The 18,717-nt window shown below is 37.7% G+C and overlaps 1 protein-coding gene across 1 annotated transcript in view; it reads right to left on the reverse strand.

Moving 5' to 3' along the window:
- Positions 1-18,296, reverse strand: part of TOPAZ1 (testis and ovary specific TOPAZ 1) — a 77,971-nt gene extending 59,675 nt beyond the window's left edge. Inside the window, 5 exon segments of the mRNA XM_025461469.3 lie at positions 4,619-4,746; positions 5,445-5,486; positions 5,489-5,505; positions 15,101-17,552; positions 18,065-18,296. Of these exon segments, the coding sequence (XP_025317254.3) occupies positions 4,619-4,746; positions 5,445-5,486; positions 5,489-5,505; positions 15,101-17,552; positions 18,065-18,269 (2,844 nt within the window). The 5' untranslated portion in view covers positions 18,270-18,296.
- Between the last annotated feature and the right edge of the window lie 421 nt (positions 18,297-18,717).

The raw sequence follows: 18,717 nt of genomic DNA on the forward strand, positions 1-18,717 counted from the left end.
GTGAATGGATTAAATCTTTTCCTCAGCTTTAAATAAAGTACAAACTGTTTCTTTTCTTTTCTTCTTCTTTTTTTTAATACTTAAGAGCAAGGGTTGGAAAGCTACAGCCTGCAGGCTGCCTGTTTTTGTAAATAAAGATTTATCTGAACATAGCAACTACTATTTGTTTATATATGGTCTATGGCTTCTTGCTACAATGGCAGAGTTGAGTAATTGCAACCACAACTATATAGCCCACAGAGCCATATAGGTATTTGCCATTTAGCCCTTTAAAGAAAACTTTGCCTACCTATAGTGTCAAGGAACTCTGCTATGTGACTATGGACAAGAAACTGACTCAAATCTCAGGTTTCTTTTATCTACAAAAGAAAATAACAGTACACACCCCATGTCCAGCAAAGGACTATCTCAGCAAGTCAGAGTTGTCTATACTGTGTGCAATGAAGGTTTAGCCTTTGACCTACTCCTTGGAGGTAACTTAAGCCTTTGGAATATGCTGCCTGATAAATGCGTCTTTGTTTAACTAGGGGCCTGGGACCAGGCAGTGTATGCTGACAATGCAATTCATGTAGGGGCCTTCAGTCACTCCAGATGATCTAAAACAATGTGATTTACAGTGGGGGCCTTGTGACAACAGCTTGACCTCTGAAGGGTCTGGAGAAACCAAGTGACTAAGGTCAGCCATGCAGGCAGCCAGCCATACCAATGTGACTGACCCCAATAAAGACTCTGACCAGGCCTCAAGTAAGTTCCCTTGGTTAGCAATACTGTTATTGTCATGCATCTTTGCTGGGAGAAGTAAGCAGCGTCCACATGGAAGAGGACAACTGGAAACTTGTGCCTGGTTTCTCATGGACAGAGTGATTTATTCGTGGATTTTATTTTATTTTATTATTTTTTTTTATTCGTGGATTTTAATGTGCATTTCTTCACCGTAATAAAATATAATCTTGAGTATAACAGCTTTGCTAACCTCTGCAAATTCTAGCAAATCACTAAATCTGAGGGTGGCCTTGGGGACTCCTGAACAGCACCTTGTTATATTATGTGGATAAAACATGATAACCTTTGCTAGATATTTAACAGTGGCTGGCTGACATATAACAAAGGCTCAGTACATACTGGTTGTTATCATCACCAAACCATTAAGCAAGTACCTTGTGAGATTATCTGTGTTACAGGACACTTCTAGCACTTAAAGACTATTTTTAAATGGAGTTCACAAACAGTATGCATTCAACAATTATTTGTGTCACTACTCTGTACCAGCTACTACTCTAGGTGCTAGAGATGAAGTAGTAAGCAAAATGAACAAAAATCCTTGCTTTCATGGAGTTTCACTCTAGCAAGAGGATATAAACATAAGTAAATATTTACAATGTTAAATCATAGTGAATGTGAGAGGGGGAATTAAGAAATTCTAGGAGTGGGACACCTGGATGGCTCAGTGGTTGAGCATCTGCCTTCAGCTCAGGGCGTGATCCCGGGGTCTATCAAGTCCTGCATCGGGCTCTTTGTGGGGAGCCTGCTTCTCCCTCTGCCTGTGTCTCTGCCTCTCTCTCTCTCTCTCTTTCTCTCTCATGAATAAATAAATAAAATCTTAAAAAAAATAAAAGAAAAAAGAAATGCTAGGAGAAAGGAGAACACTGAAGTTTTAGGTTGGATGGCCAGGTAAGTTATCTCTGAGAACATGAAATCTGAGTAAAGATGTGATGGAAGTAAGAGAACTATACTATTTTTAGAAGAACATTACAGGCAGATAATGGCAAGGGCAAGGCCCTGAAGTGGGAGAAAGCCTTGGTATGTTCCAAGAACAGCAAGGAGGCTCCGATGGTGAGAGTGAAAAGAATATGGACAGTAGTACAAGAGATGAGAAAGAGTACCGCACGTGGTAGTAAAGGCTCTGTCTGGCTTTGAATCTAAATGTCATTACAAACCAATGGACAGTCTGAAGCAGAAGAATAACATTATCTAACTTATGCTGCATTGAGAATAAACTATAAGAGGACAAAATTAGAAGCAAACCTATTAGAAGGTGATTGCAATAATTCAGGCAAGAGATTACATTATCTTGGGCCTGTGTGGTCATTGGGGGTGATGAAAAGTAGAGTTTCTAGACATTATCTGAGATAAAACCTGCAGGCTTCCTTTACAGTCTGGATATGGACTGAGAGAAAAAGTAAGGAGATCTAAGGTTTTGAACCTGAGTAATTATAAAAGGATGGAGTTGTCATTAACAGAAAAAGGGATTATTACAGGAAAAACCGGTCTGTTATAAGGAGGGGATGTATAACAGAAGTTCAGTTTTTAAAAAAATTTTTACAAATTATTTAATTTTTTATTGAGGTAAAACTGACACACAAATATCACCTTAGTTTCAAGTATACAACATAGTGCTTTGACATTTGTATATACTACAAAATGATCACAGTAGGTCTAATTACCATCTGTCATATACAAAGTGAATCACTGTATCCCTTATGCCATATATTTATTCTATAACTGGAAGTTTGTATTTTTTGACTCCTTTTATGGATTTTGCCCCATCACAACCTCCCCCTCCTTTCTGGCAACCATGAATCTGTTTTCTGTATCTTTGATTCTAGGTTTTGTCTTGATTCCACTTAAAAGTGAGATCATACGGTATGTTTTTCTCTGTCCAATTTATTTTACTCAGTGTAATGCTGGTAAGTAATACTGCGGTGAATACAGAGATGCATGTATCTTTCTGATTAAAATTTGTTTTCTTTGTATACTTGGTAGTTGAAATGCTAAATTGTGTGGTAGTTCTATTTTTAATATTTTAAGGAACTGTTATATTTTTCTTCCATAGTAGTTGTACCAATTTATACTCCTATAAAGAAAGTTCCTTTTTCTCCACATCTTTACTGGCATGTTATTTCTCGTCTTTTGGTTAACAGCCATTCCATCCCTTTGCTTTCAGTCTGTATGTGTCCTCAACTGAAATAAGGTAAGCTGGTAAGCTGTATATAGATGTTCCAGAAATTCAGTCTGAACAGTTAAATTTGAGATGTCTAATTGGAAATCTAAGTGGATCCAGTAGGCAACTAGACATAAAGGTAAGTAGTTCAGAGAAGTAGTTCAGGCTGCAGTTACAAATTTGAGAGTCTTAGTACAGAGATGGCATTTAATGCAATGAGGTTGGATGAGACCATCTAAGGAGCAAATCTAGATAGGAAAGAACACATTGTGGTCTAGGTTCTGGGTCACTGCAATAGACAGAGGTCAGGGAGATCAGGAGAGACCAGCAAAATCAACTGGGAAGTTGCAGACAGAAAGGCAGAAAATAAACCAGGCAATATGTTTACCCTGGAAGTCAGGGTTTCAAGGAAAGTGTGATCACTGACAAAAAATGATGATAGGTTAAGTAAGATTAAGATTGAGATAATGTCCATTAGCTCCAAACAAGGAGGTCACTGGAGAGTTTAAGGATAGTTTTGGTTGCAATGAAGGCAAATATCTTTGGAATGGGTTCAAGAGAACCAGAGGAAAGAAACTAGAGATAGTGGATATAGATAAGCCTTTTGAGAAACAGGATGACAGCTGAAAAGAAAAATAGGACTATGGAAACTTTTGTTGTTGTTTTGTTTGATATATATATGTTTTAGATATTTATCAATATATAAACAGCATGTTTATATATTGATGAGAATGATCCAATAATAAAAGAAGAATTACTGGAGTAATATTTTAAGATATGGACTTTAACACACAGGTGGAAGGAATAACCTTGGCTAGATCATCTATTGTAATTGAAGAGAAGGTGGAATTTTGGGAGCAGATGCAGGTTAAGGGGGCTAATGTATTGGTAGGGAATTAGGAAGTTCTTTTCCAGTTACTTCAATTTTCTTGGTGAAGTAGAAAACTAGATTGGTAGCTGTGAGGATAAATAAGGAGGAATAATGAGAAAGAAGAAAATATGAAATAGTTGCATATGAGTCAGTTAAATTATGCAAAAGGTTAAGACAATCACACACATTTTCTGGCAGGAAACAAGAATAAACTCAATAATCTAATTTTTCCCCAGATCATATGCCAGTGGTATGTTCCACCATCAAGTTTGGTTTAGCTCCAATTTCTATGCCTTCCATATCTGTGGTTAACTGATGTGTACATCACAGTCCTGGGGCACTAAGATATTCTTAAGCTTCAAAGATCAAATGATACTCCGTACTTTGTGTTTAATGAGGCAGGAAAATATTAACAATTTAGATTTACATAGGTTTGAGACCCACTGCAGGATACAAAAAAAAAAAAAAAAAAAAAAAAAAAGGCTAAATACATAATTAAACATCGCACTTTCCCAGACAAAGGATACCTGTTCACAGTGTGCTTGTACAAAGGATCAAACAATATATCCTATGGGCAGAATGATGTGATTCTTTTACTCAATAAAAAGTAGTGACACTTATCACCTGACCATGCTGTTATGATGAATCTCTATTACGACTATTTAGACCAAAAAATAAGAAAATGCAAAAGATTCTCCACAGCACCTTTTCATCCAAGTCTGAACTACTGACAGCACTATTAAGATGAATTTTAGCATCACCACCATTTAGATTAGGAAATAAGAAAATGCAAGATTTCCTAGTACCTTTTCATCCAAGTCTGAACCTTTTACATTTTCACTGAAGTCTCCTAGCTTTTCACTTCCATAGGTCTCATTAGTAACTTTCCCTAAGGAAATGTTTTCTCCTTGGGAATCATGTTTAATTTCATTTGCTGAAAAGAAATAATATTTAACTGTAGAAGCTTTATACAGTGCAACGACTAAATTGTTCAAAGACTGTTCTAAAAATGAGTTAAAATTCAGATTCTTTTAAAGTCCAATGTGACAAACATAAGTAGTTTTCAGCAAACTATATAATTATTCCTCTTTCTCTTTCAAAGTAACTCCATTATACAGTATAAAAAGAATTGGCATTAGGACAAAATTGAGATATACCAAGATAAATGTAAGAATGTTTCTTATGCCCAGCTATGTTCAATATATTTTTAAAACCTGAAAATCAAAATACAATTAACTTTGAAAATATTTCCTGTGAAGTAAAGATCCAGGTATTTAAACTTACGATTAACTGTTAATTATAAAAACTCTTAAAAAGATTCAGATTTAAAATGTGACAAAGCTTTAACATGTATTTCCATTTCAAAATACAGCCACAAAAGTTTCTAAGGTCAATGATCTCTTTTGTAGATAAAACCTAACAAAGTTATTTACTAACTAATCAAATGGAAAATTTCTCAAAATCTTATCTGCCAACCAAGCAACTAAAACTGAGGAAAACTGACAAACTGTAAAACATATAGTTAACAGACTCTAAAATGAAGAGCTTCCTATTTAATTCATTTGATTAGGCCTGAATAGAGATACAAAAAGATACTTCAATATTGCATATTTCAAAAAAGTCAAATTTTACCTGCTGATAAAGAAGCACAGATCTCTGACTTCATCAATCCGGATCCAGTATAGGAAGTTTTCTACTATAAAGCAAACAGAGCTTGAACATTATAACAGATTCTACACAGATCTACTTCTCTAAACATTATATATTACCAGCTTTAATAGCTGGTGAACATCAGCTTAAGTCCTCCAAGGATAGAGGTCTTCTGCACGGAGCTCAGAATCCAGCACACCTAAATAGAGTACTCATTTGGTTCTTTAATCACACACATATACCACAATTGTTAGGGAGTGCTGCCATATCAAACTGTTACTCAGAGAGAACCTGATGACATATACCAAGCATTCAAAACAATTTTAAACTATTACACCAATACGAGCTGATGTTTAACTTCTATTCTAAAGTATGTGTATATATATTTTTTACTGCCAGTGTAAAAGGAAGATAGTTTGAGAACAGTTTGAATCATCTTTTTTTTTTTTTTTGTAATCTCTTAATCTCTGAAGACAACATGTGGTCTAAAGGTCAAGGGTATGAAGATCAGAGCTTGACCAACCTGGTTTCAGATATTGTTCTGCCACTTAACTGTGTCAACTATGGCAATATTATGTAATTCCTTTGAGTCTAACCTAACCGTATCTGTAAAATGGGAATTATCACCTATCTATGAGGTTATTATGAGGATTAAATAAGATAAAATGTTTTTAAAACCAACAGCATAGGCTCAACAAATGAAAACTACATCCATAGGAGCCAATTCAAAAACAAATGGCCAAACATGATTCCATTTAAAAAAAAATAAATACATAAATGTACACAGAATAAAATATAATAAACACCATAATCCTACCATTTTTTTTTATTTAATAAGTTAGCTTTATTAAACCTATCCTACAGCTCTACAAATGCCAATTGGTTCAGGATTACTTCCTTCTCATGAAAGAGAAAAACCAAATAAAACATTTTATAAACATCATTCTTTACAGTCTTTGGAAAATATGAAGTATTTGCTCCCTGACATAAGATCTAGAAACAATCAGAAATATATAGTTTAAAGAATGAGAAGATAATAATACAAACAGAAGACTCCTAATGTACAAATCTCCTCCCCTAATTCTTTTCCTCTTTTATTTAGACTTGTCTCCATTTTAGTATTTCAAAGGTCTCTGCAACTCAACATGTTTACATCATGACCAGAACACATCCCCAATCCTTCTCCTTCATATCAGAGAGTTGTAATGCCTTTCTTTGAAATAAGAGGAACCAGGTATCATCCTTAACTCCTACCTCTGATTAACCAATCAGATTAATCAATTTTTCAAGTCCTAAATCTCTCTCAAATACACTCCCATCTCTGTCTGAAATCATCATGTCCTTTGGCAAATCTCCATATGCTCTTAGGATAAAGTTCAAATTCACGATGACTTCCAGTTTATCTAGGATGGTCAGTTTATGCCTGTTGTCCTGGCATATATTATTAAAAATTCCTCTTTTCATTCTCAAAAGTTGCGGCTCAGAAAATAAATTCTATGGTCATCCTATTTGAAAAGCCCTTAATGACTGAGCTTTCCACACGTTTTGTAGCTTTATTTCTTGCCATAGGAACTCTAAGCCACCAGACACTATTTCTGTTTCTCAGTTGTGACAGGTCTTTCCCTGTGGGTTTTTATATTGGCTATTTCTTCCATCTGTGACAAAATTCTAGGGACGCCTGGATGGCTCAGCAGTTGTGCATCTGTCTTCGGCTCAGGGCGTGATCCCGGGTTTCCCAGACTGAGTCCCGCATTGGGCTCCCTGTGAGGAGCCTGCTTCTCCCTCTGCCCATGTCTCTGCCTCTCTCTCTGTGTCTTTCATGAATATATAAATAAAATCTTTTTTAAAAAATAATACATTTATTTTTTATTGGTGTTCAATTTGCCAACATACAGAATAACACCCAGTGCTCATCCCGTCAAGTGCCCCCATCAGTGCCCGTCACCCATTCACCCCCACCCCCCACTCTCCTCCCCTTCCACCACCCCTAGTTCGTTTCCCAGAGTTAGGAGTCTTTATGTTCTGTCTCCCTTTTTGATATTTCCTACCCATTTCTTCTCCCTTCCCTTCTATTCGCTTTCACTATTATTTATATTCCCCAAATAAATGAGAACATATAATGTTTGTCCTTCTCCGATTGACTTATTTCACTCAGCATAATACCCTCCAGTTCCATCCACGTCATGAATATATAAATAAAATCTTTTAAAAAATTCTATTTACTTTTCTTCACCAATTGGCTAATTCCTTTAATATTCATCTTAAAGTCATTTTGACCAGGAAGTCTTAAATATCTTGTACTTCTCAATATGCAACATGCAATCATATCTGACTGTACTTGCTTAACTATCTGCCTCTCTTGGTAAATCAAAAGCTCAGTGAGGACAAAGCCTCTGTGTGTCTAGTTGCTCTCCATATACTCAGCACCTGACATTTTCCTGGCCAGACACTAGGGAGACCCAAATGAAGATGCCTCTCTTCTATCTAGGAACTCCTAGTATAAAGAAGCCTTACATACAAGTAGAAAGGATATACTGAGATATATGCCAAGGGAACTACTGGAACAAATTACTAGAATAACAGCTCAGAGGAGGTTTGAAAGATAACTGAATAAAAAGGGACTTCCAGATAAAGAAACCCATGCAGGGGTACCTCGGTGGCTCAGTCAGTTAAGCATCCACCTTTGGCTCAGGTCATGATCCTGAGGGCCTGGGATTGAGCTCTCCATTGGGCTCCCTGCTCAGTGGGGAATCTGCTTCTCCCTCTCTCTCTGCCCTAGCCCTGTTTGTCCTCTTTCTCTCCCTCGGATAAATAAAACCTTAAAAAAAAAAAAAAGAAAAAAAAGAAACATATGCAAAAGAATTCAAGTACATGACATATTGTGAAAACAGTGAACTGCTTGTTGTGCTTATCTTTCATTAGCTTTTTTGCTCCCCTTTCCTCCTTCCTAAAACCATAGTTGTCAAAGAGAAAGTAGATGTAATCCCCTAAAGAGCCTTAAAAAGACATGCCAAGCAATTTAGACTATCTTCAGGTGGCTGAAAGCCACTGAAGCAATGTAGTTGTCACTGGCAGATCAATTTCTATTTCGGAATATCACTATGAAGGAGGATAAACTAAGAGAATTCAGGAAGATTAATCAGAAGCTCATTACAATACTCTAAGAGAAAGATGAATAAGACAGTAGCAGTGAGAATTGAGAGGAAGGAAAAATTGTGAGATATTAAAGTAATAGCATGAATATAATTAAGTGACTCAAACAGAGAAGAACAGGGGTGCTTTGCAGTTTCTAATTAACCTGAAAGTTACATCCTCAAATAGGTATAGCTCCATACACATAGGTTATTCTTGCAAGTAAAACAAAACCATAAATAGGTATAGCAAGTATATTGCTTTAATTTGAAAGTACTACAATTATTCTGCAAATATTAGTGGCCAAAAGCAGAGAAACATATCCGGATAATTCATTGGCCAGAGGTTGCCTAACCTGATGCCATGGTGTGAAGTAGTAGGTCTCCTGATACTACAAACGATCACTCCATCAAGTACAATACCATATATTCTGGCAAAGACAATAACAATGGTTTATGTGGTCCAAAAGAGAAAAAAGTAAAAATCAGAATGGCACTTCTTCATACTGCCCCACCTGCCATTTTATTACTTTTTAAAAGGATTTTATCATTTATTTAAGAGAGAGAGAAAACATAAGTGAAGAGGAGGGCAGGGGGAGAAGAAGCAGCAGACTCCCCACTGAGTAGCAAGCCCCATGTGGGGCTCAATCCTAGGACCCTGAGATAATGACCCAGGCTGAAGCCACCCAGGAACCCCTCTAGCATCAACACCTGCCACTTTAAAGGGGAAGAGATAGGAGAGAAAAGAGATCAAAAGTAAATTACTATTCTTTGGCAATCTATAATCGAATTAAAGCCAAAGAAATAACCAAAATGCCACTCTCCCAGCAGTCTGTTTTGGGCTGGGGAGACAAACTTTAGAGCATATTACCCTGGGTTCAGATCTTAGCCCTTACTAAGTTAATAGCTTTGTGTCCTTTGGAATGTTAAACACTTTGATTTAATTTTAAAGATGGCTAGTTTTAGAGGAACTGAACATTTTTCCAAAGGAGACACACAGATGGCCAATGGACACATGAAAAGATGCTCAATATCACTGATTATCAGAAAAATGCAAATCAAAATCACAATGAAAGATCACTTTACAACTATCAGAATGGTTAAAATAAAAAACACAAGAAATAACAAGTGTTGGTAAGGATGTGGAGAAAAAGGAACGCTTGTGTGCTGTTGGTAGGAACACAAATTGGTGCAGCCACTGTGGAAAACAGTATGGAAGTTCCTCAAAAAATTAAAAATAGAACTACCATATGATCCAGTAATGCTAGTGCTGAAAGAAAATGAAAACACTAATATATGCACCTCTATGTTTACTGCAGCATTATTTACATTAGCCAAAATACGGAAGCAAACTAAGTATTCGTTGATAGATTAATGGATAAAGAAGACGTGGTACACACACACACACAAATATTACACAGCATTAAAAAAGGATGAACATGCTATTTGCAACAACATGGATGGATTTACAGGGTATCATGTTAAGTGAAATCAGACTGAGAAAGACAAATACTATATGATTTCACTCGTATGTGGAATCTAAAAAACAAACAAATAAACAAAAAGCAGAATCAGGGGCAGCCCGGGTGGCTCAGTGGTTTGGCGCTGCCTTCCGCCCGGGGTGTGGTCCTGGGGACCCGGGATTGAGTCCCATGTCAGGCTCCCTGCATGGAATGGAGCCTGCTTCTCCCTCTGCCTGTGTCTGTGCCTCTCTCTCATGAATAAATAAATTAAATCTTAAAAAAAAAAAAAAGGCAGAATCAAATCTATAGAGAATAAATTGATGGTTGCCAGAAGGAAGGGGGGGTAGGGGAATGGGACAAGTAGGTGAAAGAGAGTAGAAGATATAGGCTTCTGGCTATGGAATGAATAAATCATGGGATTAAAAGGCACAGCATAGGAAATAGTCAGTGATACTGTAATAGTGTTGTATGGTGACAGATGGTTGCTATATTTGTGGTGAGCACAGCTTAAGGTATGGAGATGTTAAGTCACTATGCTGTATACCTGAAATTTATATAACATACGTATAACATTATATGTCAACTATAAAAAATTAAAATAGTAAAATACTTCTGAGGTTGAAACTAAGTGAAATAAATGGCGTATCTAGCACAGGGTAGACACTAAATATCAGTTTTGATAATTGAGTGTAAAATTTTGCACTGTAGAGTATCTCAGACATGCAGTGGAAAAGGAGAATGGAGCAAGTTAAGCATCCTGAAAGATAGCCTACTCTAGAGTCCAAACATACAAGGGTGAGAAAGAATGACCTGTGAGTCACTTGAATGACCTTGGTCCCAGGTATTTTTGTGTTTGTGTTAGAAGTTTGTGTTTATTATTACCAGCTCCAGAATGTACAAGGCTCTTTATGTGGTATAACTGATTCTCACTGATCACCAGAATCAATTCTACTGGTGTATCTGGCATCACCTTACTATTCATCAACATCTATTTGCTTTACAAAGAATGGATTTACTGACTCCACTTATATATATTTAAATCTAGATGCCTGAGGAATAGCCTTTTATAGTAGAAATTAAAATTAAAAGTTTAATTCCCTCAGAGTATGAGGGACTGCGCTTGTAGAGGTAAATAACACATGGACATTTCCTAGCCTCAGGAAGTCCAACAATTTAACAGGTAAGAGAGATGTAAATTATACTATCATAAAATCAGTGCCGTAAGTGAGGTAGCAAAAGGTGCTATGAGAACAGAAAGGGCTCCTAACTCTGAAAGTCGGGAAAATGCTTCATAATTTGTCCTACACAACCATATTCATATCTACCATTATCTTCTGCCCACCTTTTCTTATTTTTCTTCCCCCACCAAACCTTCTTCCTTCTTCCCTTTTGTTAAATATAAATCAATACAAATTTCAACGATCAGTAGAAATTTTGACTTTTCTAAGATGCCTTTTCATCCCTCTTTTCTAAACTACTAGTATTCTTAGTACTTCAGTTTGTATATTTTTGTTTCAGATACATTGATTTTTCCTCTGTGGCTACATAATAATTCCCTTGAATATTTGGCAGATTCTTAAAATCTCAATGATCCATTGTAGATCACTCAACAGAAATTTTAGGATATAATAAAATTGTGATGGAAGTTAATTCTATTTTCTAAGTCCACTTGCTATTACAGACATTCTCAAATCTCCAACCATGTTTATAGGCTAATTCAAAAGTTTTATCAATTTCACAAAATATACATTGCCAAGCTTATCAGTTCAAGTGTTAGTTAGCTCTAATATGTTTCTAATTATTTGGATTTTAATACGGGCTTCACCCACTGTAGAGAACAATGAACAGACATTCTAACATAACTTAAACATCTTACAAAATCTCCCTAACCAGGTATGAGAACACTTCCCCCAACAACTGAATCAACTTAGCTTTGTCCACCTGTTTTAACAATAAGGCAGTCCAGAGCTTCTGAGCCTAAGCCTCCCATCTTTAATTTCTGTTCGTGTTAAATGCAAACTCAAGTCTAACAGGCTTCAACCTCTTACTGTCTTAGAGTGAGGAAAAAAAATAGTATATGAACTAGCAACTGGTTGACAAAAGGGATAAATCTGAAATTATATTTTAACCTTCATTTAATTCTGGAACCATTAACAACTCTTTGCACAACTATTAGCAGACCCTCTGGTTACCATACCTCCATTCTTCCCCGTTAAGTTTGTGGTAGCATTGTGCATGATTATAAAACTGGTATTTCTATTGCAGAAAAAATTTAACTACTGAGGAAATATTCAATTTCCAAAATTTCAGAAGCAGTATGAAAGAAAAAATCCAATAAAAGTATAACTGGTGCACTTGAAATAAAGAGGAATGAAGTTCAAAGACAATCAGAAAAATTATCTTAAGTAAATGTGATACTGCAAATCAAAATGGTTCATCCCGACTGGGAAAAACTGACATGTAATTACCAATCCCAAGATAGAAAATAGGAGAAACAACTGACAGCACAGAAGAGAAGGAGAAAGAAGATGACAACAGTGGTGGCAGAAGTGGTGGCAGCAGTTTAGAGAGAGGTGATGGAGAATTAGTTTGGCTTCAGACTTTTCCACAACATTCAAAGCCAGAGAGCAGGTAGGAATTATATAATTGTAAAGAGGAAATATGTAAACTGAAAATTTGATACCAAATTTTTTCTTAGACAGGTCATTCTTAGGTTTCCAAGATCTAAAAGAACAGAGCAATTATGAACTTTTTTGGAAAAAAAAAAATGCTCTGAAATCTAGCCAACTAGTCAATATTAGAGGAAAGTAAAAGGACTGGTAGTAGGGAATGAATCAATTTAAACACATAATTAAGAATAAGTCTTTGGGAATTCAGATTATTGAAGAGAATGTCAATGACACAAGGCTTAACTTTTTTTTTTTTTTTTTTTAAACAAAAAAGTTGGAGGCAAGACTGGGAGAAAAAGCAAAGTGTACTTTGTTACATTCATCTTTCACCTCAGAAAAGCAAATGCTGCTGTCTGAAGTTAGAATACAATTTTTAAAAGTCATGATAAAATTCAAACTTTTAAATAATCTTTCTTATTAACTTAACAAACATTTAAAAACTAATTCCTTTTTTTAAAAAAAGATTTTATTTATTTATTTGACAGAGAGAGAGCACAAGCAGGGGAGCAGGAGAGGGAGAAGCAGACTTCCCATTGAACAGTGAGCCCAACTTGGGGCTCAATCCCAGGACTTTGGGGTCATGACCTGAGCCAAAGGCAGACATTTAAACAACTGAGCCACCCAGGCACCCCTAGAAACTAATTTCTTGTGATACAGAGTGTATTGTTTTAGCAATCCCCTTTAGTTTTGCTTTAGTTCCCCCCACCACGTTAAGAGTTAATAAAAGTAAATGTTTTTACTAAAAAAAATGGCATGATACAATCTTTCTGAAACAGTATTTAACTACATGCCCAGATGAATACAAATTGTTAGCAATTAATTTGTTATTTGGGGTGGTAGGATTCCTACTTTTACACTTTTAATGCAATGAACATGTATCACTTTTTCAAAATCAGCCATTATACTAAAAAAAAAAAAGAAAAAAGAAAAAAGGACAGAAAACAAACTTCCTGCCCACAGTTCTCGCTACCTTTGATGGTAGCTCATTGTCAGCATCTTCTTAGCTAACAGATGTTGCTCTTGAATACATGATTTGCTCTAATTTGTATTCCTCAAAGGAGGCATGGTATAACAAGAGTTAAAATCACCTTCAAAAACTACCTTCTACTGAACCCTTACTCCTCACCCAGTGCCATGCTAAAACCAAAATTCATTCTTTGATTTAACTTGCATGAAGAGGAAGCAAGTATCTTCCCTTTTTTATAGATAAGGCAAAGTGATTTGCCTTTAAAGGTCTCATAGCTGATAGGTGGCAAGAAGATTAAAAAACCATAAAAACCATAAAGGTCAAGTAAGAACCACTATTTTTTCCCCCAAAGGACTAATTCACAAGACAGGCCTAGGATCAAATCCAGATTATGTTATTAGCAGTGTGACCCTGTACAAGTTGACAACCTGTCATCTTATTTTTTCTGTCTTCAGAGTGGGCAGGTTATCAATTCTACCTCATTTTTACATCACTAAAAGTAAATAATAAAACTCTTTATTTCTATTTGGTGATAAGTTACAAGTTCCTGAAACACTAAGAACATCAAGAAGACTACGATATCACAAAAGTAACTGAGTTTTATAAATACCAGAGAGATTTAAGTCATGTAGCAGTGAATCTTAGCAGAAAATGTTTTCATGTTTCTTTGAGTCTGTTTACAAAACATTCTATTATTCAAATATTATATAAATTAGATCTTAAAGAATCATAAAAATTTAGTAAAATATGACATAATATAAAATTTGGACCAACCAGAAAAGATCAAATTCCTGAGCATGAAGGTTATTATGGTTCCATTTAAAATTGCCTCAGGCTAAATCATCATATAAAACCATCACCTTAAAAAGGAGAACCATTAGAAAATGCTATTTTCCTTTGAAAACTGGTTTAACTTCTGATTCTACTCTCAAGTCCTAAACAGGTCAAACTTTTCTCAGGCTTCTATGTTCCTTAAAAAATGAATTTTTTTTTTATCTAAGAAGGAAGCCACAGAAAATGAGTTAAAATACATAGTTCTTAATAAGTAACATGGCTGAAATAAAAGTATACCCACATATTTGTAATAATTAAACAGGAAAATAAATTTACTTTGAAAGCAATATTAGTAATTTAAAAAGCTACTTAAACCATAAAGTTCTGAACAGCTAATCTGCCCCATTATAATTTCCAAGATATACAGAATTGTTTTTGACTCTAAGTTTTAGCATAATGACATTTCCAGGTCTCAGGAGTAATGTGCTGTACTGCATTTAGTAAATAACTGGGTTTAAAAAAAATAATGGAGCTTCAATGATCACTGAATAAATTAGCGATATGTAAGAGCAGAAAGTGCTTTTGAAACCCCCAACAATAATCTGCACCAAAAGGCATACTTGAACATGCATACCTCAAGTCATCGCTTGGTTCTTTTTTTTCTGGAAGTTCCATGTGCTTAGAGTCTGTTGATTGGTGCTCTTCAGCAACACTGGGTTCCTGGTTTATCATAGGGAACTCTGAAGTAAATGAGAGCTCCCCTTCATTGGAGACCCCAAAGAGATCTGGGTCATCTTGAATGACATCAATTAAGAGGACATCATCTTCATATGCTTTAAGAATATCTGGAAACCCCATTTTAATTTCTGAAAAGTTCTTAGTCATATCTCTACCACTTATTTCAGAGGAAACTGATTTGAAAGATTCTTGTTCATTAGAGCAGAAAGCAGGACCTTTCTCTATATACCCACGATCACAAGAAAAAGTATTTCTTTCAACTCTCAGAGAAATAGCTTCCTTATTTGAAATAATATTGCCTGGTTCAGAAATGTAGTTGGATGGTTTATTATCATCACCTTGCTTTAAAAAGCTTGAAGAAATACTACAGGAATTCTTGCAGCCACAGGAGTCAGAATTAGCTTGCACTGGAGTTACACTATTTTGTATTCTCAAAGATTGAGGTCCTGAAGTTACTGTAGAGACATTTTCTTTATTCCTATTTTGTCTTACCTCTGCTCCAGAGAAGTTGTCAAGAAGTTCTAGGGGACTACATGCTTCTCTCTCTGATGATCTGGCATTTATTTTTTTTTTTCCTGTTTTATTCTTAAGTAACGGAATTTTAAAATTAGTCAGCCGTCCTGTGTTCAGTATTTTAACCAAGTCTGGAACCACAAGGGTTTGTTTAGCAATGCATGCTTTTCGATGCATAGTTTTGCCTATAGAGTTATTTGCTTCCTGGCCATCCTGGGAAGCCACTGTCAAATTAAATTTTGTTAAATTCCCTCTATCTTTTTTTTTACTTCCTGTTAAGTTTTGAGACACATTAATTAGCTGAGTATCTTCCGTAGTATTAGCAACTACCTCTGACCCACTTCTTGGTTCCTCTGACTTTATCTTTTTATCATCGATTATGGGTTCCTTTATAATCATTAAAGTAGGTTCTACTGTAGAGACTAAAGACAAACAATTAGAATCCAATTTTTCTTTACTTGAAGATTCACTGTTTGTTTCTGTTATGGTACTTTGTAATGATAATTTAGAATCAGTTAAGTGAGCTTGATTTGTTTGGTGTTTAGAAAAATCATCTTGCCTAAAACTTTCCTGAGACTCAGGAAGAAAGTTATTTGAATCTGACAAGGAAGACTTTTTCCAACACTGGGGAGATATTCTAGCACATGAAAAACAAGGCCAAGTTCTTTTACCAGTCATCGGTATTGTTCTGTGACAGCCTAACTTCGATTCTTCAGCTTCATTTCTCAAGTCTTCCCGTGAAGATCCCTTTTCAGTAAGATGGCAATAACTAGGTAATTTCACTATTGAGCTTTGCATCAACTTAAAGTACTCCTCTGGTTCCATGCGTTTAAATCCTAAGGGTTCTGAAGCAGTCTTTGTTTCTTCTTCCAAAAGTGGCTCAATGGTTTTCTGAAACATAGCATTTACATCATGTTCAGGACTTGTTTTTTTTTCTGCTGTTTCTGGAAGACTTACTAAATGATCCATTGGGGAGAATGTATTATGGCTTATTTTTCTCAAAACCTTTAAAGGACTTTTTTTAGCTTCTAAAGTCTCTGTTTCTTTACCCTCAGCACTTGTTTGGTTTTCTTGTAACACCAACTCAGACTTGTTATACACATTAGAGAAGTTCATCTCAATAATCATTTCATCTCCTTTTCCAGACACCTTCATCATTTTCCTGGGTTTTCTATCAACATTGCTCTCCTCTATTAAGTATTTATTTTTTTCATTTTGAAGGCAGGAAAGTAAGCCATTACTTTTACTTTGGTATAAATCAGTTTCTTCAAGCAAAAATTTATTTATTCCCATTAAGTTTTCTTCAGTTTGTAAAAGCTGAGGAGCGCTACTTGTGTCACTCTTATCTGCAAGACTCCTAAGGTTTTCTTTCTTTAACTTCGAGGAATTTTCTGATACTTGCATATATCCACCATCAGGTTTATATGAAAGGTTATTTTCATCACTACAACCCTTGGAATGGGGGAAACAACTGCAATCACGTAATTTTAAAGTGGAATTATTTTCCACTCCAGGTGACAAGCTGTTACAAGAATATTTTGAAGTATTCTTGCACAGTTCATCTTGGAATTCAACCTTAATATTTTGTGTAGCCTTACTTTCAGTTATTTTGAGAGGTGGGCTTTCTAAGCTTTTAAGATTTTTAATTCGAATTCTTCTTCTAATACTTTCTACCAAACCTTCCTGACCCAAAGACTGCAAGAAAGCCATACTTTGAAATTCACTGCACTCCACTGTTTGGAAAGATTCCGAACTGGTTAATGATTCCTTTCTTACCAGGTCAATCCCTGGCTGTGGATCATCACTTGAGGCTTCAGTAACTTTTTTTTCCTTGGCTGATAAAAACATAAAAACCAGAAAAGACTTTATATTGAGAAGAAAAAAGCAGTCCCACTTAAAATAAGAAACTGAAACCATCCACTTTTATTTCCCTTAATAGCTATATGAGAATACACAACTGTTTTTATATAAAGGACCTAATTCCTGTTAAGGAGCTACACAGAAACCCGCAGCAGCCTCACCCCAACACTAGCCCAACGAGTACTAGCAGGAACCCTCTCAGTAATTCTAGCCACGGGCTCCTCCGAGGGCGAACACCTTCCCAGAGAGCTCCTGGGCACCCTCCCGGTCCACCACGTGCAGCGGAAAGGCCCTCGCCAATTCAGGTCAGGCACGAGCGCGGAGCGAAGGGGAGCAGGCCGCGGCGCTTGCTCGGGCCCCCCAACCGCAAGAGGAGCTCCGCCGCCCTGGCGGCCGCTAAGCCCCGCGGCTCTGCCGGGTCCGAAGGACGCCGAGCCCCCAGCCCTCCTCTCGCCGCCTCACGGCAGCCTTCCGGCCCCGCGCTCACCCGACTTGTCACTTTCCACCTCTTCTCTCCCGGGCGCCCGGGCCACCATCCTCCTCTTTTGCCTGCTATCCTCGCATCCCCCAGCCTCAGGGCCGCGGCCTCCCGCTTCGCTCGGCCCCGGCCGCCGGCCTCGCTTCCTCGGACCTCGCGCTTCGCCTTCACGCCTGGGGGCCGCCGCGGGGCCCGAGGGCAGTGGCCGCCGCATCCGCCCCGGGCAGCCCGCCCTGCCCGCCGCACCCGCTCACAGGAGCCCACCCGCCGCGCGAAGGCTCCTGGTGCCCGGTGCCAAGCGCCAGCCGGCCTCGGCCCCTCAGCACGCGGCCTGTCGCCCGCAGCCGCCGGCTGGCCCAGGCCGGAAGCGGAAGTGGGTCTGCGTGCCGCCGCCGCCGCCGCCGCCGCCGCCGCCGCCGCGCCGCCGCCGGCTGGACCGGCTGGGCGGGGCCCAATGGGCGAAGGGCTGGGCCGCTGCGCTGCGGGTCTGTGGACGGCCCGTTGGGGCTGCGGCCCGGGCGCCGTCTTAGGCGACAGCTCGGTGGAACCGCGCAGGGCCTGCTGTGGCCCGCGGTCCCACCAGCCTGCTGCTCGCCGGGACAACCACGTCCAGTGGTTTCTAACCGTCCCGTCTCTGCGGTTCCTGCCTCTCAGCCTTCTCC

Source organism: Canis lupus, chromosome 23, assembly GCF_003254725.2.
Source record: "Canis lupus dingo isolate Sandy chromosome 23, ASM325472v2, whole genome shotgun sequence".
NCBI classification, from domain to species: domain Eukaryota; kingdom Metazoa; phylum Chordata; class Mammalia; order Carnivora; family Canidae; genus Canis; species Canis lupus.